This window comes from Larus michahellis, chromosome 9, assembly GCF_964199755.1.
Source record: "Larus michahellis chromosome 9, bLarMic1.1, whole genome shotgun sequence".
Lineage (NCBI taxonomy): Eukaryota > Metazoa > Chordata > Aves > Charadriiformes > Laridae > Larus > Larus michahellis.
This window is the reverse complement of record NC_133904.1, coordinates 49,344,477-49,366,915: the sequence shown is the minus strand read 5'-3', so window position 1 is coordinate 49,366,915 and position 22,439 is coordinate 49,344,477. Positions and strand designations below refer to the sequence as shown.

At 47.1% G+C, this 22,439-nt stretch overlaps 1 protein-coding gene across 24 annotated transcripts in view; it reads left to right on the top strand.

Moving 5' to 3' along the window:
• Positions 1-22,439, top strand: part of ARHGEF9 (Cdc42 guanine nucleotide exchange factor 9) — a 230,224-nt gene that overhangs the window by 196,026 nt on the left and 11,759 nt on the right. For all 24 annotated transcript variants that reach the window (XM_074600226.1, XM_074600231.1, XM_074600224.1 and 21 more), the window contains 2 exons: positions 12,529-12,772; positions 13,485-13,553. In XM_074600226.1, the coding sequence (XP_074456327.1) occupies positions 12,529-12,772; positions 13,485-13,553 (313 nt within the window). The remainder of the gene's footprint in view (positions 1-12,528; positions 12,773-13,484; positions 13,554-22,439) is intronic.

Genomic DNA, 22,439 nt, shown 5'->3' with positions numbered 1-22,439 from the left:
CCGGTGTTGCCTGTGCCCAAGGAGTAAGGTCTGTTGGCTCGGGTGGTATTCCAGTATCCGGCTATCCGCTTTCAGCAGCAGTTAACATATTTCCAAACAAACCCTGTTTGCTTCGAATGTGGCCTTCTTTCCAGAAGCTTTGCCATCCCTTTCTGATGATGTCTGAAAATGTTTCAAGGTTACAGGGCCTTTTTTTGTTGAGCATCTGGCCAAGACATTTCTGGGAGGGAGGATAACTCTCAGGGTGGTTATTCTGGAGATTATCACCTACTTGTTCCCCTGCTTGATACGCCTGCAGAAGATCATCAGTAATGCCAGGCCAGCCATCTTTACTAGTTGTTCCCAAACATTTCAAGCAAGGTTTCAGCATCTGCCTGGCCTTTTGAAATCGTGGGTGTCCACGGATCTCCGCAGGTTGGAATCACCCCCTTGTGTCCTATTGCTCACTCGTCTTGTAAAGGTGATCTGCTGCTCAGCAGACAGGTGGGATGGACCGAGAGCTGCCCGTGGGAGCAGCTCCTTGAACGTCAGCCTCCTTGTTGTCTTCCCACTGGCTGCATCTCCTAGGATTTTTCCGAGGGCTTTTGCAATGTGAGCTGAGCCAAGGGGCTGTCTTTGGGGCATATGGGCAGCTGGGTGATTACCTGGTTGATGGTTTGTTTGCATGCAAAGAACAGGACGTTAGTCAGGAATATGACTATATTGAACTGTATGACTATATTAACGTGACTATAATGAACTAGTGATTAATGTAGTTGAGCTGTCAGGAAAGGAGTGATGGCAGTGGTTGGATCCAGCGGCAAAGCTCAGACCCTTCCCTGGTTGCCAGTACAAATTCCACTGCCTCAGACTGAGAAATCCCGAACACGTTTCCATGACCATCACGTCTTGGATAACTGACGGGACTTCAGACAGAGCCCTAGTTTGTGAAAATGAGTGATTATAAAGGGCTGCATTCAAATGTGCTTGACAGATGTTATCTCTGCCAGTATGGGTATATTTGAGTCTTTCTTCCAAGCAGGAGACTTGCAGTAGGATTTACGAGGGCTGCATGAATAAGAGCAGTAGCAGCAGGTGGAGACGCTGACACTGTGGCAGCCAGCTTTCATTTCTGGCAAACATCTTGCAAAGCAACTCGTTTGGGAAAAATTTCACAAACAAAATTGGTTTCCGAGCTTTACAGATAAATCTCCTTGGCTGAGATTGTGCCATAAGAGACAGCACTGGTCACTTCTTCATATCGCCACTGAGTTATTTTCTGGTGCTAGGAAGGGAGAGGATGAAGCAGATGAAATGGCCGTGTCAACCATTTCAGTGCTCAATCAGCTGAATAGCGCAGTACCAAGGGGTGCAGGTAGGTGTTGCGGAATACTTCCAGAGCCCGTGTCAAAAGGGGAGCACCGAGTGAGTTTGGCTGTCTGCACTTCCTGACAAAGAGCCACCGGGAGAGCTCACGATTTAGATTTTCTTTGCAAAGCTGGGTAGCTTTCAGCTATTGGATTAATGTCAGAACTCTCCTCATGAATGTTCTGCCTGGGTTTCCTGAAGCAGAGGTTGGGACGTTGGAGTGTGCGTGAGGACAGAGTGGTGCTTTCTTCAGAAGAGGCTGGCGGTTGGTTACCCTAACGCAAAAATGCCGTTTGGAAAGGAAGAAGGGAATAAACTGTGTAGGAAGCAACCACTGGCCTGGGTTTGACTTACCATATGTCTGTAATCAGGAAAGAAGAATACATATTCCAGTGTGCTACCCGTAATTACCAAGAAATGAAGTCAATCCTTGATGATGGTAGCATTAAAGGATGTCGCCTTAAAGGCACAGGGTCTACTTTTCTTACCACCCTGAAGTTGAGGGAGTTCGACACAGAGATGCTTTACATTTGCAAATCATAGTACTTAAGATCCAGCACTGTGACACACAGCATTAATTATGATCACAGCTTGTTATGTTGGGGGATGCTCGAGGTGCTGATCATGTAATAGTTGAGGATCTTCTTTTTTTCTCTTCTGGGTAATAGTTTGGATTTCCCCAACGGGCTTGAGAGCGCCGTGGCACTAGGCTGGAAATGGCCGTATGAAGGGTTAACGGAGTTTCTGCACCAAATTACGCTTTCCTTTCACCAATAGTGGGACAGCTCTTGATGGGGCTCCGTGTGTAGTGTTTTCTGACAGCGCAGAAAGATCAGTGACTGCATGAAACGCGTTTAGTTTTCATTTGCACTTTTTATGTGTCTCTTGTAATCAAGAGGCAATGCAAACTCCAGCTTGCGCTTTATTGCTATTGCTGTCTTCCCCTGAGCTCTCGGAGCAAAGCCGGTTGGATGAGAAGCAAGATGAGACTAGTTTCATAGCAATAGCCAGACAGTCAGCCAGAAATAGCTGTGCTATAGGAGAGAGAGTAAATAAAATAATCCTGTCAAACTCCATTGCAGTTCAAGTTTCCAAATGGGAAGATAAAAGAGACATTTCTGAGCCCTTTTAGTGTATGAAGGTCTAGTTCCCGTATCGCTTCTGTTAAAAAACATTGAAGGAATCTTTGCACCAAAACAACGGCCCTGCTTTTATTGCAGGCTAAATAGGTCTCACAGGGCTAGCCGGAAATCTTGTTTGCAAACACGGAGCAGCACTGGGACAATTCTTATAAATTCAAGTGGTTTTTTGACCCACAAGGAACACTGTTTGACTTTTGCGGCACCTCCCACCCCTTCTCTTTTCCTCCCAGTAACGCAGATCTCCATGAAATGCCATGGTTCGGGTCAGGCCCGGGTCCAGCCTGCAGCAGGGTGGGAAAATGGGTCAGGCTGTGTTTCCCGGGGCTCAGAGAGCAGCTCGGCGGTGTGCTGCGCTGGCGGGCAAGGCTGCGGTGGGAGCTAGCGAGACAGCGGGAGATGGGCATGAAGACGACCAAAGAAAACACACCGGCCTGGTCACAGCCCCAAAGCAAAGCGTAAGATGAAGTTTTTAAGGGGCAGTGTTTCCACAGCCCCGCTGACGTGGCCCCGCGTTCATGCCCAGCTGATGAGTCGGTGCTGTCTGTGGACAAGAGGTTTCTGTGGGTCGCCGTGGAGCGTGGCAAGGAGGTCTGGTCCTCCTGTCAGTCCCCCTGGCTAGCAGGGAGCTGAACACGAAGGATGAATTTCAGCAATTGACAGGATATATATAAAAAACAGTTATGAAAAAGCACTTTAGCTTTCAGATACGACATATTCAAGAAAAGAAAAAAATCCTTTTAATAGTCAATATAGCCCTGAATGCATTTGTTCGGGGACTCTTTTGCAGGGATGTGCACGTTCCAGTTATGTGCCCTGAGGGCGCAGTTTTGCAGGAGGATTTCTTTTCAGGAAGAAATTTTTCACTCTGAGGGGGGTGAGCCCCTGGCCCAGGTTGCCCAGAGAAGCTGTGGCTGCCCCATCCCTGGAGGGGTTCAAGGCCAGGTTGGCCGGGGCTTGGAGCAACCTGGGCTGGTGGGAGGTGTCCCTGCCCAGGGCAGGGGGTGGAACAAAATGGTCTTTAAGGTCCCTTCCAACCCAAACCATTCTGTGATGCTATGACTCGTGCTAATGGGCTGTACTGACCGAAGCAGCGACCTGCAGCCCTTCTGCTGACTCGGGGAGGCAGGAGCTGCCTTTCCACTGCTCGGTGAGCAATAGCAGAGAGGGAAGAGCAGACTCCAGAGAGGTCTCTGGGACACAGGAGGTGTAGGGAGAAAAATATCAGGGTCAGCCAGAGGAGCCAGCTGGAGGAGGGCAGGAGAAGGCTTTAGATTGTTAGTTGCTAATTCAATGGTAAAATCCAGAAAGGGCTGAATTTAGAGTCCTTCACAGGCTGTGTTTTCTTTTCTGGTCAGGGAACAGGTTTAGCCTACTCATGTAGCCATACAGATATGTAAGATGCTATACAACGTACTCCATGCCTAATTTATCACTCCTGTAATTGCAGTGGGTGTAAATTTGGCCCACAAGCGAAACCTCAAGAGCTGAAAATCTAACTCTCCTCCTGCTGTGGCCTTTCAGCAGCACAATTTTAAGCCTCTGGGAGCAAACTGGAGAGACCAGAAAAGCCGAGTGACGTGTCTGCAGAAGGGTTTCCCGTCTCTTCCTGTTATTAGTTCTTTGGAAACACACTCGCCCTCGTCTCGCTGCTTCGCAGCCAATGTGACTGGGCTTGAGGTGGAACAAGGCATCAAAATGCCACTGATGTTCCACTAAATACATTGAACGAAAATAGCATTTCCACATAAATGCTTTCGGCTCCGGTCCTCCCCCACTCGGATCCCACACTGCAGCTTCGTGGAGCTGGCAAGGATGAATCAAACGTCTCTTTCCAAACTCAGGAGACAGACACTGCTGAATAATTTGGCAGGAATCTGCCGACCTCCCCAGCACAGCTGTCCTTGTGCAAGAGGAGTTACGTAAACTGATATCGCAGAGATTTCGGCTGCTCTTCCCATGGCAGCCCCTGGGGAAACGTGTAACAAACAATTTGGCCCGTCCTGGGAAGTCTGCGGTAGGAAGCGGGTGGCCGAGGTTGTGTGGGGGAGGTGGTGGTACATCCCCCTGTCTCTAATACGATCCAGCCCTTGTTGTGTGCTCAGGTTGCGCTGTGCAGACCCCATTCCCTGCTGCTAAAGGCTGGCTCAGCCCAAACCGCTGTGTCCGACAGGGTGATGGCAAAGCTCACAGTCACTGGCATCCAGCTGCTTAGCAGGGCTCAGATTTATTTTCTGATATCAAGAATATTTAGGAGAAAAACACTCAAAAGGGTTCGTTGAGTTGTAGGGTCTCATTTGGAGAGAAGAGGGGCCCAGTTCTGCAATGTGCTCAGCTCGGGGGAGGGCGATGGGAGCGGCGCGTAACTGTCCTGTCTTAAAAATCAGCCCGCAGTAGGGTTAAGTTAAATGAACAAAAGCTACGGAAAACCGTGTCCTTGGTGTTCATGAAAAGCAGGCTGGGCTGCTTTCTTCAAAGGGTCGCTTTAAGGTAAATTAGATTTTAAAAATGTAGGCTCGGAATCTTTTTTTAAAAAGCCAAAGAACGTTGAAAGCCCTTCTGACTAAAGATACCCAAAGACATGGCAAAGTGGCAGCGTGCCACGCTCTCATTGCTCACGGCAGGCTGGGCAGAGTGAAGACAGAGAGCAGGCAGGCAGGAAAATCAGGACAAATTTCAGGAGCAAGTTGAAAAATGCTGTTTGCTCCCTCTGCTTCTTCCATTCTGCTCTGCATTCATTGCCCGGGCCAACGAGAAATCATCAGAGAGGGGTCTGAGAACCACACCTTAGCGCAAAAGACGACTTGGCCTTTTCCAGATTGTGGGTTGATGTTTGGGTGGTTATTATGGACCCTGCTTTAGTCTTTTCCCAATTTCAGCATTAAATATTCACTGATCATCAACTGTTTCAACACCAGCTCTGCAGCAAGTTGTAGAGCTTGCCTGTAGGTGGGTCTCTCTTCAGCCTCATCCTTGGATCCCCATTCTCCTTTGATACCTGAAGAACACGTCATCTTCTGGGCAAAAGTAGCCTGCAGGGATTGCTGCTTTTTGTACCGAGCGTGCTACTACCTTGCTGCCTTGTCTGTGTTGCGTTTCAATTATTTGTCGTTTCAGGCAGGCCCTGGCTTTGCTTTATCTGTGTGTACGCAGTATAATATTCTTGGCCTTCCAGCCCCGTGAGCGCTTGCGAGGACTGTTGCTTCACTGGCGACACTCCTGACTCCAAGCCATGATCTCGGGTAGGGAAGAGTGAGGGGAGCAAACCCTCCTGTGACTTTGCGCTGTCACCCAAGCTCAGCGCAAGAGGAAAATAGCTCAGAAGACCTCTACAGGGATGATCTCCTGTAAAACTGTGGTGGGGACGGAGTGATGATCCCCTGTGGAAGAGCCACCCTGTTGCACGTTACTCGGGCCACCCTTTGCCTCGTAGGAGGGACGGGGGATTGGTGCCCCGCTGCCTCTGCCACCCGTGGCTGCCTCTGCTGCCTGCCCAGCCCCCTCTCTGCCTCCCTGGGCTCTGCCGGCTCCGAATCCCGACGCGTGTGTAACGCTAAGCTAGTCTTGCAAGGCTCTGAGCTCTTAAAGATCCGCCATCAAGGCTTTCAATGTGTCTTTCACTGATTACTTATTTACAGCTCCCAGTTGCCCTGTAAAATAAGCAAATATCATTATCCCATTATGGAGATGGGGAGGGACGGAGGGAGGAATCGAATGTCACCCCAAGGCCCGCGGCCAGTCCCTGCCGGCCTCGGGAGCTGCGCTCAGAAGACCTGACTGTATCCATGTACTCAGAGTGCATCATTCCTCCCCAAGTCATTTTGAGACCACTTTGCCATTGGAATATGCAGGATTTTGATAACCAGCAGGACCAATAACCCACATGCGCAATGAGAAACTTGTAACGGATTATTCTGTGGTTGGCATCTTTTATATTGTCAGCTCATAAGAGGGATCTAATGACTCACGGCTGGAAATGGCTCTTTCTCCACTTGTGTTTTACAGATGATTTGTTTTACGCATGAGAAGTAGAGTGTGACCGGGCATAGAATAAACCATAGCACTTGAAAAAAACGTGCCATCCTAAAATCATAACCCTGGCTTATTACCTCCCCATCCATACTTGCACACCACCCACTAAGGAATAAATAGGAGGAATTTCTGAAATACGTGACGAAGGTGCATGCAGAGCTCCCAGGAACAAATTACCTGGGGCGCGCACCAGGCCAGGTCATCTCTAGCGCTTCCCCGTGCCCTCTGATGGAGGGGAAGATTTCCTCCTCGTGTGCTACGTGCTGCTTCAGCCGTTGAATAGCTTTTAATTCTAATGGCTTTTGCCCTAGCGATGGGCTGCACAGGCAGATTGCCCTCCTTGGGATTAATGTTGTATTTCCTCTGCAGCGTCACGGGAGGGTTTGACACAAGCACAGCGTGCAGCGGCAGTGCCCGGCCCACGGAGCTGTGGCCTGGGGTACTCCTGGCAGAGTAACAGCGATTGATGAAAGCTAGAGAGCAGGAGGAGAAAGCAGTGCTAAAGACAAGGAGAAGTCAATTTAATAATAAGAGCTACTGAGCAGTCTGATTTACAGGTGCAATCCTTTCTACAGCTACCTATATCCCCAGCGAAAATTTGGGGATAGGTGCAGAATTCATCGTGGAAGCCACATCCCAACAACAGATCTTCAGGTTTTCCAATAAAAGGCCAGCCTTGATTTCCTTATGATGGTCACAAATGAGCTTTTTTCTCTTTCAAGCGCAGCTAGAGAAAGTCACCTCCCCCCTTCAGAGTGGGGTCAGTGAAAGGGAGAGATTTAAGTCAGGGCGAGAGCAGGAGAAAATGGCCCGAGCAGGTCACACAGACAGGTCCGTCCCCCGAGCGCGGCCGCTGCCTCAGGCACGAGCACTTCTGCTGTAAACCTCCAACAAAGCAAAGCAGAGAGCAGAGTTGTGGTAGGTTTACGTAATGTGTCAAAACTTTGTTTTGTGCTCCCATCAGATACTTTTTTCTGGCTTCATCTTTTCCTTGTGAATCCTTAGTACCTGTTACGTGAACAGACTGCAGAGCATTGTTTAGAAGGGCTTAATTAACCTCAGCTAGGGAAAGAAAAGGAAATCATAGAAGCTGTAGGGTAAAAAAAGATCATATTTAGACAAATAAGTGCAAATGACCCAGATGCATCAATTTCCGTAAGAGCCATGCGGTGCGATGGGGATGCTGTCTGCAGAGACCGCAGGTTTGTCACCGCTCCTGCTCCTCGCGGTCCCGCTCTGCGCCCTGGGGCTTCTCCCAACAAGTCCGCACTAATCCTGCCTGTTCCCGGCCCCTTTTCTCCTCCATCTGTCACCTTTCTCTTAGACAGCATCAAAACACGGAGCTGGACCCCAGGAGATTAGCTGTTCCCTCCGCAGGATTAAGTATCCTCAGATCATCTCTGATGGATGTTTGTCTAACCTTATTTTTGAAAATCTCCAAGGAATGCTGTCCCAAGACTTCCCAATTTTGTCTGTTCTAGTGTTTAACTACTCTTATAGCCAGAAAGAATTTTTTTTCGAGTATCTAATCCTATTCTCCCTTGTGGTAAATTAAGCCAAGCCACAATCAAAATGGAGAGTAATTGATCACCAGCCTCCTTAGAAGAGAAGCAGCTTTCACATACTGGAATACCAATAGCGCGTTCCCTTTTATTTATGTCCTTTCGAGATTAAACCACTCAGTTTCTTTGGCCTTTCCTTGTTGATCGGGTTTTGAGAGGCTTTTTTTTTTTGGTCTTTTTGTACTTTCTTAGCTGATTTAACTACAAAAACTAATGTTGTATGACTTTCAAAACTGGACAGTGTAAACCAGGTAGTCGTCATCCTGGCTTACCTATGGACAGGATAATATATAATAGTGCGCTAATAGAGCCAGCATATGAACAAAGGTAAACTGTATAGCTTAATATTTTTTTCCTAATTCTCTCGTATGTTGTCCCTGGGATAATCAGGAGCAATAGGAGCAGCCTGTCCCACCTGCCATTTCTGCCCTCACTGAGCCTGAGCTCCTCTCGACAGCGCGGCTACTTCTGTAGCTGATAAATCTCCATTTGGCGTGTACGTGTTTGCTTTGCCCTTCTGACATGTAGTACTTGCACCGCTCTGTTTAAACAATCCATTTTCACCCTCAGCCACAGCTCTGCTTTCCTTTATCTTGCGTGTGCTTGTTTGATTCAGCTTTACGTGCTCGAGGAAAGATAGTCCTGCGCTCGACAGAAATGGTGTTCGGAACAACAAGGTTCATTTCTCAACGCTGCTGCCGGCTTGCTGCTGCCTCTTCCAGAAAACGCACAAAGCAGCACTGCTTCCATTGCCCGCATGGTTTATTTTATTAGTTTTTTGATTTTTATTTTCTTGTCCACATCCATAAAAAGCTCCTTAACGCAGGGGTTTGGCTGTACATCTCTCAGGGTAGCCCAGATGAATTCCTAAATTTTATCAAAATCAATTAAAGTCTAAGCCCCGTGCATTTGCCCATGCTTCGCTATGGAGTTAAGTAATATATGTTATTCTTTAAGAGGTGTAGGAACGTATGTGGTAATGTATCCACGGATCAAATAATTATTATGTTTCCCATACTATGGGTGTTAAAATTTCAGCAGTTAGGAAGTAATATCCATTTATTGAGTGTTGAAAAGAAGAGGGGAAGAAAGGATAAGTGGTAGCAGGAAATGCTCAACCCATTAAAAGTGACATTTATCTTAGTTACAGTTATTAATCTGCTAGATGGACTGAACTTTCTCAAAATCAGGTGTGTACAACGTGTCTTCCACGTGCAGACACGTGCTAGTCACTGTTTATGTGCTCTACCACTCTGGGAAAAATACGGGGTCTCTCAAAAACTTGGGGTATCGGTGCTGGAGTTTATGGTCAACGGGTGGGGAACGGTCCTTCTTTTGTGGAGTTACGGAGGAAACGCGTTGTTGGGTTGTCGGGTAACGTCAGGCGTGGACTTGCGCTGAGCTCTTCACCTCTCTGTGCCTCTTTGACTGGTTTCCTCTCCCCCCGTGTCGGCACCTTTCTCTCCTCTGGGTCTCCCCTCACCCCAGGGGCTGTCTCTCCAGAGAAGGTTCCTGCCAGGCTGGCGGCTGGGAGCTCTGGGAGGGCCATGGGAGAGAAGAGGATTCGTTGCTTCTAGAGTCGTTACTGAAGTTTCTTCTCAAAATGAAAGTACAAGTGGCAGGCGGGAGCTTTGCTCTTGTCGGCTTTCCCTCGTACACCCACGTGCTCGCGCGATGCTCGGACAAAAACACGGTGTTTCTTCTCTGTGTGTTTTCTGCAGTCTCGATGGCGGAGCTTGTGCCTTCCCGCTATTGCGTTCTCGCCAACAATAATATTCTGTGGGGCCGTTTTGTTTCCAAAAGCGCTTGTATGATTCCAGTACCTCCTCGTCGCTCCTTCAGTAACTCCTAGGCAACACTGTTATCTTCACATCCAATACTCAGCAACACCTGCAAAACACGGGAGCCTCTAAAAGGCACTGCAGAAGCCTCGCGGGAGGCAGCGATTGTTCCTGCTCCAGCCTTGGAGGGGAGATGCATGGAGCAGTTCCGTCAGGCACGTCCAAACCCCACCTGTTGTCCTCGGGAAGTATAATGACAGCACAAAGCTGTTAAAGCATTCACTTGGCATCAGCTATTAAAAATAGCTCGTAATGTTTTCTAAATCAAAATTAGAGAGATAAGAGGGGAAAAAATGTATTTGGTATGTGTCAGAAAAATGCTAAGGCACAGAGCCTTGTGTTTTCAGCCAGGTGAGAAGGAGGATTGTGATTATTTATTCTGGTAATACCTTTTATGAACAAATCTCTACATAATGGTGAATATTGTATAGAAAAGTACGTTTGATCCCATTTCACCCGTCTCACTCCCAGGCGCGGTCTGTTCAGCGGGGTCTCTTGGAAGCCCTCAGCAGCAGCGGGAAGGAGAATGGTTGCGGGTACAGCTAATTTAAGGAGCACATCTTTTTTCCTATGAGATTTGTTATCGAGGTTTTTTGAGAATGTGGTGAAGATAAATGCTGTTTCTAAGAACTAGTCCAAGACTCAAATTTAAACACAGTGCACAGTATTGATTTAATTGAACAGGTTTGGTGTGATGCTTTTCTCAGCACTTCACTGGGCGCAGAGGGAGAGGAAAGAAGCGATTTTCCGAGTTAGGGCAAAACAGAAAAGATTTTCTATTGCATATTCAGCCTGAAATATCCTTTTCTTATGTTTTGCCCAGCGTCACTACTCAAAGCCTACACACCAGAGGAAGGTATTTGTACAATACATTAGTTAGTGGACTTCCCCCCCCCTCCCAGAGCATTCCGGAGGGAGGAGCCAGGTTTTAAAGACTATGAGTTTCTGGACAGTGCCCTGTCTCATCATCATTAATACTGTCTGGCATATCCATGAGTAATTTGCTAAAAAAATGATGATGTACAATTTATTTTCCGAGATTAATGATTTGTCTAAAATAATACCTACTGCTTATCTTTAAAAAAACTCACTACTAAATCTTATCTGAGTAAATAAATGCTGTACATTGATTTTATTTTTCCTCTTAAATGAATCCTTTGACATAGCATTTATCTTTAGGGCACTCTCAAAAATCAAAAAGTATTTTAAGTTAATTTAATACACCTAAATATTAGCTTTTGAGAGTGGATAGAGGAAGGAAGTCTTGATTGCGTGTTGCTAAATTTGGCTTTTTAAATGTATGCCTTGTAAGTTGAATCACCGTACGTGGCCATGACTGTATAATCAACATTCTGTTTTCTGATGATCATTTTATGTTCTCTGTTCCTATAAAGACATGGAGGTGTGGGGCCAGTGCTCCTCTCACACCAGTATAAATCAGGAATAGTTCTAGCAAAGGCAGTACAAAGTAAGTGTGAAGAGGGTAAGGAAGAAAGCAGGAAATTATCTGGGTTTTACTACGGTTTATCAGCATCCACAATTTCGCATCTATGATTGAGCGGTTGATACAATAGAACACTTTTTTTTTAGTGCCTCCTACCGCATCTATGATGGAGTGGTTGATACAATAGAACTCAAAACACTTTTTTTTTTTTAGTGCCTCCTACCGCTGTCTCCCAGCTGCCATGACCCCGCGCCCTCCGTGGGGTGGCGGGGGGCAGGGGTGGTGGTAGCCGAGACCCAGCGCTGCGGCAGGGCTGCTGCCGGCACGGGGCAGAGGGTGCGCTGGGCACGTCAATCAGCCACAGAGCCACGGGTGTTCCCGTATCAGTCATGAAATATTAATAATGAAGACTATTTTGCTTTTTCCTTCCCAACATAGAGAAATGAGCTGTTGCTGAAAAAGAAGGGGCAGGAATAATCAACTTAGAAAGGAGACGAGGATGGACAGGTTTGGTTGTAAAGGTTATAAACATTAAGGAGGGAAAAAGGAAAAAATTAATCTGGATCAAGAGGTTAAAACCAGGGCGTAATGGGACAGAGATAGGTTAGGAGTCCTGTGAACTGAGAATCAGGGTGATTTTCTCGCCAATGGGTTGTGTAAGAATGGGAAATGGGTTCCAAGGAGAAGGGGCAGAAACCCATCGCCCCTGACTCTGGGAATGTGTTTGGAAAATAGAGATCTGCACTACCCACTCGGCACTGCCAAACATGCCCGAGCTGGTTTCTCAAGGTTTAGGCTTCTACAGCGGCTCGTTTGCAGCACAGGAATCCCGTCAGGCCAGTGGCCTGTATTTTCCGGTTTCTCATCCTATGGAACAGAACTTCCCATCATGGAAAATGATGGAAGTGTGTTACCTACTCAAAGGCATTTCTTCCTGCCTACAAGCAAAATTTTACAGTGTGAGGGTTTGTGTTTTGTTCTTTTATGCCTGTGATCTACCTTATTTGTTTAGCCAGTAACAAATGTATTCAACAGCGCTTGAAGAATCTGACCAGGTTTCACTGTTACTTCTTTCTTTTCTTCAGCCCTCCCATGAATTCCCTGCTGAGTTCAGGCTCTGTAAGTATCTTACAATCAACCCATCTCTCCTTTTCTCTCTGTAGGATCTGATACGAAGAGATATTCTGTATTACAAAGGTCGCATAGACATGGATAAGTATGAAGTGGTGGATATAGAAGATGGGAGAGATGATGACTTCAATGTCAGCATGAAGAATGCCTTCAAACTTCATAACAAGGAGACTGAGGAAATGCACTTATTCTTTGCCAAGAAACTGGAGGAGAAGTTACGATGGCTTAGAGCTTTCAGAGAAGAAAGGAAGATGGTAAAAGAAGATGAAAAGATAGGTGAGGAATATGAAATGAATCTCAAAGGAGATTGTTGGTAATGCTAAATTTAGCCCCAACTGTTGGAGAAACCCACATGTTTTTGGTAGTAGAATTACAGTTCAGCCTTGTTCAAATATCCTTGGTTGCTCTCATAGTCATAAATAGGTCTCTCTCCAATTCAGTCACTGTTATTTTTGGCCCTTAATAAACAAATTCTGTCCATAGCTTCAAGCCTGGACCTCCGTGGGTATTGTGGGAGAAGGAAGCCTTTGGCCACCTGACTTCAGAGTCTGCTGGCTGCATCATTCTGCTCTGGTTGAGCATGTCTTGTGCAGGGTAGGAGGGCGGCGAAGTCAATGACTTGTCAGCCGTGCCCTTCCCTCAGCATCCGCCCATAAATTGACTGTAACCACTGTCAGTTCAGGCTGAGTTTGTGTCGCTCGGCTGTAAAGCACTGGGCATATTTACGATACTGTATAAATAATAATGGATCTAATCTTACTTTTCATACAGCCCCTGCGCAAGTGAGATTATAGAGAGGCCTGTCCTTTCAAGGAAGAATTGTTTTTCGTTAAAATACCTGCCCGTACACACAGCTCACTGGGTGACGCTTTGCCACCTAGGGCGTTCTGTGTTTGCCAAACAGGGCAGAACATTCCCCCCTCCCCACAAGAACAAGAGGCTTTGTAAGCAATCTTCTGAATTGTGTTTGCCGTGTTCCCTTTTTCAGGCTTTGAAATTTCTGAAAATCAAAAGCGGCAAGCGGCAATGACAGTAAAGAAAGTCAGTAAGCAAAAAGGTAACCGGCAACATGCACTGTGCCTGGTGATGTGAGGGTGGAGCGGGCTGGGCTGAATCCTGCTGGGTTAGGATCCAGCGTCCCCCTTGAATTTCCCCCTCCCCTTTCTCTTTTTTTATAAAATACCGTTTGTGCTTTGTATCCTTTCTTAATGTATCTGTGGGCCAAATTAATCTCTGGTCTAATGTGGTTGAAGCCAGTGGAATTTCACCAGAGATGAATTTGATCTTGTGTCTCCAGTCTGATGTCCAGAAGCTGTCCCTGGGGACAGAAATCTATCTCAGTTGTTTATCTCAGGCTGAAATGGGAGTGAGTGCGGAGATGTGTAGGGGTTCTGCTAATTCCCAAAGTCTCCCATGAGCAAAGAAAGGTGGCTGAAATACTGGAGATGGTGAGGGAGCTACCCCTTTCCTGCTTTTGGGAAGGGGATACTCATGTTTCCTGGGGCTACCTGTAGCTTTTTAAGGTCAGCACTAGCATCAGCTCTAGGAAGTAAAGTATCTTAGTAAAGATACTACATCTCTCTAATACGTTTCCCCACCCAGGCAGGCTACGGCCAACTAATAAATGCCATGCTAGATATTAAACAGCGTCTCAACTGGCGGAACAGCCAGCGTTAATTATCTGTTGCAATAACTCTTGCAGCTACAGGTTTCGAAATAGTAAATACGGAGGGAAAGTCAGCGAGGTCATTTTTCAAGTTTTCCAAAGCTTCACAAAGTCGTAGACATATCGATTTGTTACCAAAGCACCGTGGCACAACTAGGCCTACAGATGGGTTTTGGGAGAACTCATCAGTCCTTGGCTATAGTCCATTCCAGGCTGATTCGTCCCCGCTCTGTGCAGGCATTGGGTTGGTTTTCGCAAAAGTCGAAGGAGCTCTTTGCTTTCTGCCTCACCTGTTTGTTGTCTACTGGCTTTGCTGGTCCAGTAGTGGTTCGCTAGGCCAACCGTAAACTCCTTGGTTTGCTGTGTCTCTCCATCGTCATTAGTCTTCTCCTCTCTACTAACTTCCTATGTTGTCTTCTGAGATGTTCTCTAAAAACTCTCCTGGCCAGATTTGCTAAGCTCAAAGTATGCAGACCCCCAGAAACGGGCCCAGGGACGCGTGTTTTACACCACGTACGTGTCGGTCAGGCCGTGGCGGCCGCTGGCACGAGCTCGGTTTCGCGGGTTGGCCCCTCACCACGTGCATGCTTGTCCCCCAGCACGGCAGCACCACGGAGATTGTGGCAACTGGGAAATTAGAGAAACTGACTTGCATGATGGCCACCACAAAACCAGTTTTAATTATTATTTGCTGTTCAATTAATTATATTATTAATTAATTGAGGCATTAATTAATAATTGTACTGTTAAGTGACACAGTTCAAAGGTGCCTGAGCATGCCTACCAGCATTCCCACTTAAATCACTGGACTTGCCTCCTGACAAATATAATATGCCTAACCGTACTCACTTCGTACACAGCAATTGCTCTCCTGTTTTCTCTCTTTCTCTTTCTCTCTCTTTCTCTCTGAGATCAAAAAGGAAGGGCTATTATCTTAGACTTATCTGACTATAAAATTAATTAGCTCCTAAAAGACCAGTCAGCATTCCTTTTATGAAGAGCGAGCTTACGCTGTAACACTGGTAGTTCTTTTTATGAGATGAAGTCCTCGAGTCAGACAGAAATGCAGTCAGACCCCGAGCATCAAGCGAAGTGAAGCCTGGTTGTTTTGCTTAAGACATGAAATCTGAAAAACAACAAATAGGGTCATTAAATTAGCAGCTCTGTTTCTTTTGTCCTACATTGGGGTAGTCGTAGCCCAGTCTCAGATTAATTAAATTAAGTACCGGCACCGAACGTTTTGCTGAAACATCTTAGTTTTCTCACTCTGTGGTTTGTCTTGTGCCCGAGACCCAAAGGGCGGCAGGAGGCTGCGGGAGCAGGGAGCTGGTGCCGTTGCTCAGAAGAGGGAGGTAGGAGGAAATTCCTGAGAGTTGGCTTTTAGTGACTGATTTTTTGAATCTTACCATATGCATTTTACATATACGCCCAACAATTTTTTTTGCCAAAGACCTTGGCAGGCACTCGGGGTGCAGCCCTCGGGGCTGGCAGCAGGCAGGGGGCTGCGCCTGTGCCTGGAGGTTGCTGCCTGCAGGCACCTCCCGCGGCACGACAGTAGCGTTGGAAGGGCCTTCAAGTTGGTTTTGGAGCATCGGTTAGACCTGGAAAGCAGTGAAGCCCTTTAGGAGTAGGAATACTTCCACGGCATTCAACTGAACTATTTATTGCTTTAAATTTAGGGACTTTGCAGGACAGGTCTCAGAGGCTGCAGCAGGGCTTGACGGCTCAACAGCTCGACGTGGCGTGTCGAGAGCCCTGCTCCCGTGTCGGTGGGTGCCTATTACAGACTTGTTTCTAGATTATCTCACGTGTTCCCTCCATCTCTTAAACGGGAAACCATGGTAATTTCCCTGTCATGGAATACTTAAGGAAGAGAGAAAAGCCGTGAAGGAGGTGAGATGGAAAATGCAATCAACTTTGTTAGAGGTGAAGCAGAAAAACATTTGTCAAATAGTATAAACCGCCGCTTATTTCATGCACTGCTGTACCACACCTCCCCGAAGTATTACTCCGGAGCTGGCTGGCGTGCGTTGGAAAAGGAAGCGTTTAAACTACCGCTCGCTGCAGCAGGCGAGGGAGAGAGGCTGAGACATCAGCTGATGGCAGGAGAAGAAACCTTAAAACTCTGCTTTTTAAACTAATGGAAACTTTATCCAGGTGATTGACAGAGAACGCAACTCTCAGTGGTTTGATAAGTTTTTGATCCCAAAATGAGGGCTCCGTGGGCACAGCTGAGCCCCCTCCTAACGCTCCCGTCTGCGCCGAAATGCGCGCAGGCATCAGGGCCAGGCTTCCTTCCAAAGCGATTTAAGGATGCGCAAGGTCAGATTTCAGCAATATACTGGGATTTGCACTACTTATTGGATTGGGCAAAATGTAATGATATTAGACCAGGTGCCTTAAGACAGCATTAAACCAATTTTTTCCCTTCTTTAAGTCCATTAGACATAAAGTAAATGGGTAGTGTCGGCTCTGCGCCTTACCAGCAGATAGAGGAAAGGGCTGTTTGTTGTTGTTTTTTTCTTTCTGCATTGATTGTTGGAGATCTCGCCTCTCGGTTACTGCCCTTTAGCTTCTTTCAATGTCAGTGTAGTAACTGGGAATAGAATTCAGTGTGGTGTCTCCTAGAAATAGCAAAGTAATGGAGAAATTTATTTGTCTTGACTTACGAAAACAACAAAAAGCCCCCCAGCCCTTTCTAAGCTACAGCCAAGCAAGTGTGCAGCTCCCCTGCAGGGACATCCAGGTACCACTGAGGACCTTTGCTGCCTGCGCTGACACTGTAACGTTAAGTCAGCATCAAGTTGCACTTCCAAAATTGTGCCCGTTATTGACTAAAACAGTGGAAACAAGTCTAAAGTTCCCCTGAAAATGGATCCTTTGTGGATCTCCAGTCCATCCTTAACACAGACTGGGATTAGCCAGGGTGCTTTTTCCATTTCTAAGTGTCTGAAAACAGAAGGCTCCTGTAGTGCCTCTGTCCATCAAGGACTTCTGTTCTGCTGCCCACTTTTAATCTCCTCTCCAATAATTTGTGTTTGCAGCTTTCAGAAGCATTCTGTTACTTTCTGATCCCCAGCTCTGTCTACCTCTGTCCCCGTGCAGGGCAGCGTGTACACGTAAGGGGTTTTTGCTGGTGTCCCTGGAAGCTGTCAGCCAGGGTGTCAGGGGGATCAGAGGTTCCAGTGCCCGGGAAGGACACCCCATTCTTAAAGCACCATTTCCCACTGATGTTTCCATTTTGCAAAATGAAATGTCTGTTCAAATGGAAAGAAGTGACCTTAGTGCTAGGTGGGAGGGTTTCCCACCCCAGGAGCTCCTCAGCCCCATGCTCTGAGCAGCTCCCTCGTGCCCTTCTCTCTGCCCTGTGCGTTCTCCTCTGCACCATGCCACAGACCTCAGCCCAGACAAGTCTTTATCCTGGTGGTCTGGGACATGCGGAAGGAGGGAATGTATATTCAGTCACAGTCACTCCTAGCCCTGAGCTTAGAAGGATGCTGTCACTCAATCTGCCCATAAATACCCAGCTATGCAAACCCAGCAGAGGTTAAATCTTCAGCCAGCATGAACTGCTTTGGCCTGCAGTAAAGCACCCTCTGAGTCACTGAATGTTCCTGCTAACTTCTTCCTTTCTGATCACTTGAGCTCATGGCGAACTATGCCATAAAAACCCTGACTCAAAACCCAACAGCTTTTCTTTGGCTTTTCAAACTTCTGCACTTCAAGCTGTCCCCCAGCGAGTCTGCGCAGCAGGATGAGATGGCTGCATGGTAGCGTTCCTGTGCTGGCTTCACCCAGCTGGCGAGGACAGGTCTTACCAGGTAGCAGAGTCTGTAGGTACCTCCTGTGGTTCTCCTGAGTGTTTAAGCCTATTTTATTGCATCTTCCTTGCTGACAAGATTGACGTGGCCCTGACAGGTTTCCCCATTCTATTCACACATGTAGGCATAGCCTCGGGGGGATTGAGACTGAGCAACACATAGAGTGACTGCTTTAAAACAAAGAGGGGCATTTACATTTTCAGATAATCAGGGTCGCTTCCCTTTTCTCACAGAGCTTCCCACAGCGTAGGGAGCTAATCATGTTCTGGGTGGTATTTCCCCAGAGATTCAGAGACATCACAGAGCTTGTCCCCGTGCTTGTAAAATACAGACCCTACCCAAAACCTCCAAAACGCAGGTGTTATTCAGTGCCCATCTGCGGCTCGCCCAGACACTCCGTGCTTTGGGTCCACAAGCACCAGTCTCACTGATGGTAGTACAGAGAGATGGCTTCTCACTCCAGGCATTGGTAACCCAGCTGGAGTCAGTAGTATCATCTGAGATCCGGTCAGGTATACAAGCTAAGGCAAATCATGAATAAATCCTTGGCTGGGAGTCCTCTAAGGATGGCACCGGTCACTCGGCAATGGGCACATGCTTCTGAGCAAACTCTGCAGCAGAGTTTTTTGGTGGGATGTGAAACAGGCCTCTTGGGTTTTCCCTTGGCCCTGGTTTGAAAGGCCAAGATGTTGACGTCAATGTCATGTGGAGATTCCAACTGAAATAAGTTTGTCAGCCCAGATACTCCTGCACTTTCAGTTCGGTGAGGTATTTTAGGTAAGGGGCAGAGTTGCTACCCAAAGAGGCTGCATTTCAGGGCAGTGATGGACGAACTGATCTCTCCCTATCAGCAAAACAGGCGGAGTGATCTTTGCTATCAGTGTACAGAGTGCCAGAGGAGAGGGAGGCTGTATAAATGCAAGATGGGATAAATTAGTTTTCACCTGGCTTTGATTGATAAAGCCCTAGTATTATTTATTCCGTCTTGTCTTGCTTAGCTTTTGCTTATCACATGAGGAATCATTATCTTAATGTCTTGTCTAATGACATCAGGTTGCAGTAACAGACTTGATAAATAGCCTCAGGAAGGTCAAGTTACCTCAGTATTTGTAGATACTGTGGTTGGCTGTGGAATAGCCAGGACACGAGATCACTGTTCTCCTCTGTTGCGTTTCTCAAGCTGCAGTTAGCCCTTTTCCCCCCCTCTTCCTCCAAACCGGAGAAGTTAGGCTGGTGGTTAGGAGAGAGAGCTAAGGCATGTCCAGTACCATCCCTGGCAATATCTGCCTCTGCCAGGCCATTGAGTAAAATCCCTGGCTGTGTAAAAAACCGTGGCTAATGCACTGCTTAAATTCCTTAAATTCCTCTGGAGCTGGGCGGCTATGCCAAAGTTTGAGTGGGTAGTTTAGCGTGGAAGTGCGAAGCCATGAAGCCCCCGGCTGCTTAGGACCGCCTTCGGAGGCAGAGGTCTCCTGCTCACAGCTGCCACCCACACCTCTTGCTGGACAAACCAGGTCTGCAGCGGGGGAAGAGGACTGATAGCAGACACAGCGTAGTTTGCTAAGTCTAAACATAACAGCCACCAAGTGAATCGTGGTGAAGTGCTTTGAGATCCTCTGTTGAAACGTGCTGAAGAAAGGCAAAGGGCTGTACCCGCTCAGCCATTACTGCTTCTTATTTCTTTAACTTAAGCCTGTCGCTATTGCAGGAGTAATCAACCCTACAACAATTAGTGTTCTTGAGGTATGTTCCTGGCTACGCCACGTTGTGTATGGGTTACAATATTCAGGACGAAATGGAGTTGATGGGATTTTTGAGCATGGCTCCTGAAGGATGCAGGTTGGCTCAGCTGCTGTTGGGATCAGAGGAGAGGAAAGGTTCCTTAGCGCAGCACGGCTTCCTTCCCCACCGGCAGCCTCCCCTCGGCCAGCAGAGAAAGCAGGGGTTAATAGTTTATCGTCTCCCACTCAACTCTGGCTAACGAGCAGCGTGATACCTAGACAGCTAGGTAGAAGGAAAGCCTATGAAAAAGCTCCTGATCAAAGTATAAACTAAAGTCTTAAAGGTCGAGGATGGAACAAACAGCTTGTAAGGCAAGTTTCCTGGTTATATATAGGCAAATCTGAGTGTTTTCTGTCTATGTTTTGTATGAAGTCTGGAAAGGTGCAGTGTTCGTGTGGCTGTCCTGCTCTCCTGTGACTGGCTCTGTCTGCACGTGTCCATGTGGATTGCCTGTTAACAGCATGCTCCTACACCTTCAGGTGCTACTGAAGTCGTCTTGTAACCTCAAATAGAAGAGACACTTTGAAAAAAAGAACTAGGATGGAAAAAAGAGACAGCTTTAAATCTTTTTAATTGTTTTCTTCTGAGCTGAGAAACCCGAAAGATTCCGAGTGACGTTGCCTAGTACTAAAAAAAGACATGATTTCAACTGACAGCACAGCATCTCTCTTTACCAGTTTTGTCTAGCCAAATTATAAACCCTGGAGTTTTCTTTTTCTCGTTCTGAACAGATTTCCACAACCCCCACCCTGCCGAACGATCTTGCTGTGCAGCTGCAGCCTTTATTTTCTGCCACAGTGCAGAATTGTGCGTGAACCAGCAGAAGGAGCTCCAAGTCTGGTCATTGGTGTAGAGCTGCTTTCTTACCTTGGAAAGGCAGCGCAGCAGCTGTGTCTAGAAATCATTACTTATCTATCGATTCTTTCCCTTTGCGCTTTGAATTCTGTTTGCCGAGCAGCCCAAAATTGAATCGGGAGAGAGCATTGCTCATTTCTTTCTGTTGAATTGCAGGGGAGTTATGGCTTTGCATATGAAAAAAAAAAATATCCCTCAAGAGACAATTTTGTACAATGGCCCCAAGTTCTGATGAGGGGACAAACTGCTTCAGAGCAGAATAGAAAAAATACCAACCTGTCATACTTTTTCCCAGAATTGCTCTTTCTCGGGATTTGAAGATGTGCAGATTAGGGGAATCTCCCTCCTCCCCCCCGCCAATTCCTGTGTTCACCTTGTTGAGAATGTGGGTATGTCTAAAAAAAAAAAAGCCATTCTTGGGGTACCTCAGGCTACTGCAAAGTGCTGTATCACAGTTTCACAAGAAAATATATTCTTACGGAATTATCAGCCTGACTTGCCAGAGCACCAGTGTTTTTATTTGCATGCCCCCAAAGACACGGTAATTATGCATGCCATTGAGATCCGCAGTCTTGGTCATTCAGGCCATGGAGGCCATTTGATAAATATGATAAATATGGTAAATATGCAAACCTTCGGCTGCTTATTCAAGTAGAACCAGCCAGGAGCTTTTGACATTCATCCAGCCTAGACGTTAGTGCCAACAGTCTACATCCTCGAGCAGGGCCATGCAAATGACACTGAGAATACGGGTCTGAGCTTCTTTACTGAGGGACGTGACAGTGTGTGCATGGGTATGTTTTGAGCAAGGATAGACGTTTTTCAGGAGCTGGGACCAAAAAGGCTATTTTGGGAAAGAACTGAACGGGGTTTGCTAGTGATCTGGCCAGGGGAGTCTGCCTTTTTCTCTTTTGGAGAAGACAGACTATGGATTACGTTCTTTGCAGTGTAACTCCATCAACGTCAGTGGACTTCATCCAGACTGTCCTTTCTCTACTTCTTCAGCCTTCCAAGTGCATAACATTTTGCTGATCCAGGAGATTTCTTAGCATTTCTGTTTCATGATTAAAATACATCAGTTCACCCTTCGCAAATTGGTTTAGAGACAATAAAGAGCTCGGCCCGGCTCAGCATGGCAGACCGGACGCATCGCAAGGCTGACTGCTACTCTGCAGCCACGGGATGCAAAAGATGTTGGGCCATGTCATTAAAGCAGTGGGGGTTTAAGGTCTTCCAAAGCTGGAAACAATTGCTGGATGTCCCTTAGTAGCAGCTTTAGATTCACGGCTCCTTTGTGTTGTAGAGCATTAGTTAGTAATCTTGGTGGCACAAGGCCTGTTTGCCTTGGAAGTAATTCCTGGTCCTGTGGGTCAGTTGAAGATCCAAACCACTTCCCAGACAGAAGAAGATACATTTCCCAACTCTAGCCTTGTAGGGGACCTGTACCAGATCCTAACATCCCCATAGATTCTAAAATTCCTCACCAGTCTCTGCTGGGAAAAGCGGCCAAGGCACTAACGGCTGGTGGCCTCCAGGAGAACGTCTACACTCCTGTATGGGTTCAGGGGCTAGAGTTCGCCCTCCAGAGCAGACTCTGCAGTTGCTTACGCTGCCCACACGTTGATCTGCCTTCCAACAAGGCAGTTTGGGGCAGGACAGTGGTAGAAGGGATGGAAGAGGTAGGGCAGAGATGAGCTCGGGCCCACGCTCTACCCTTAAGGACTTCATTGGCTTAAGTCACGTAGAGTGGTAAATGCAAATTGATGGTTGGGGCCTGCCAACAAGGATGGTACAGAAGTTGGCTCAGGTGTCCTAGAAC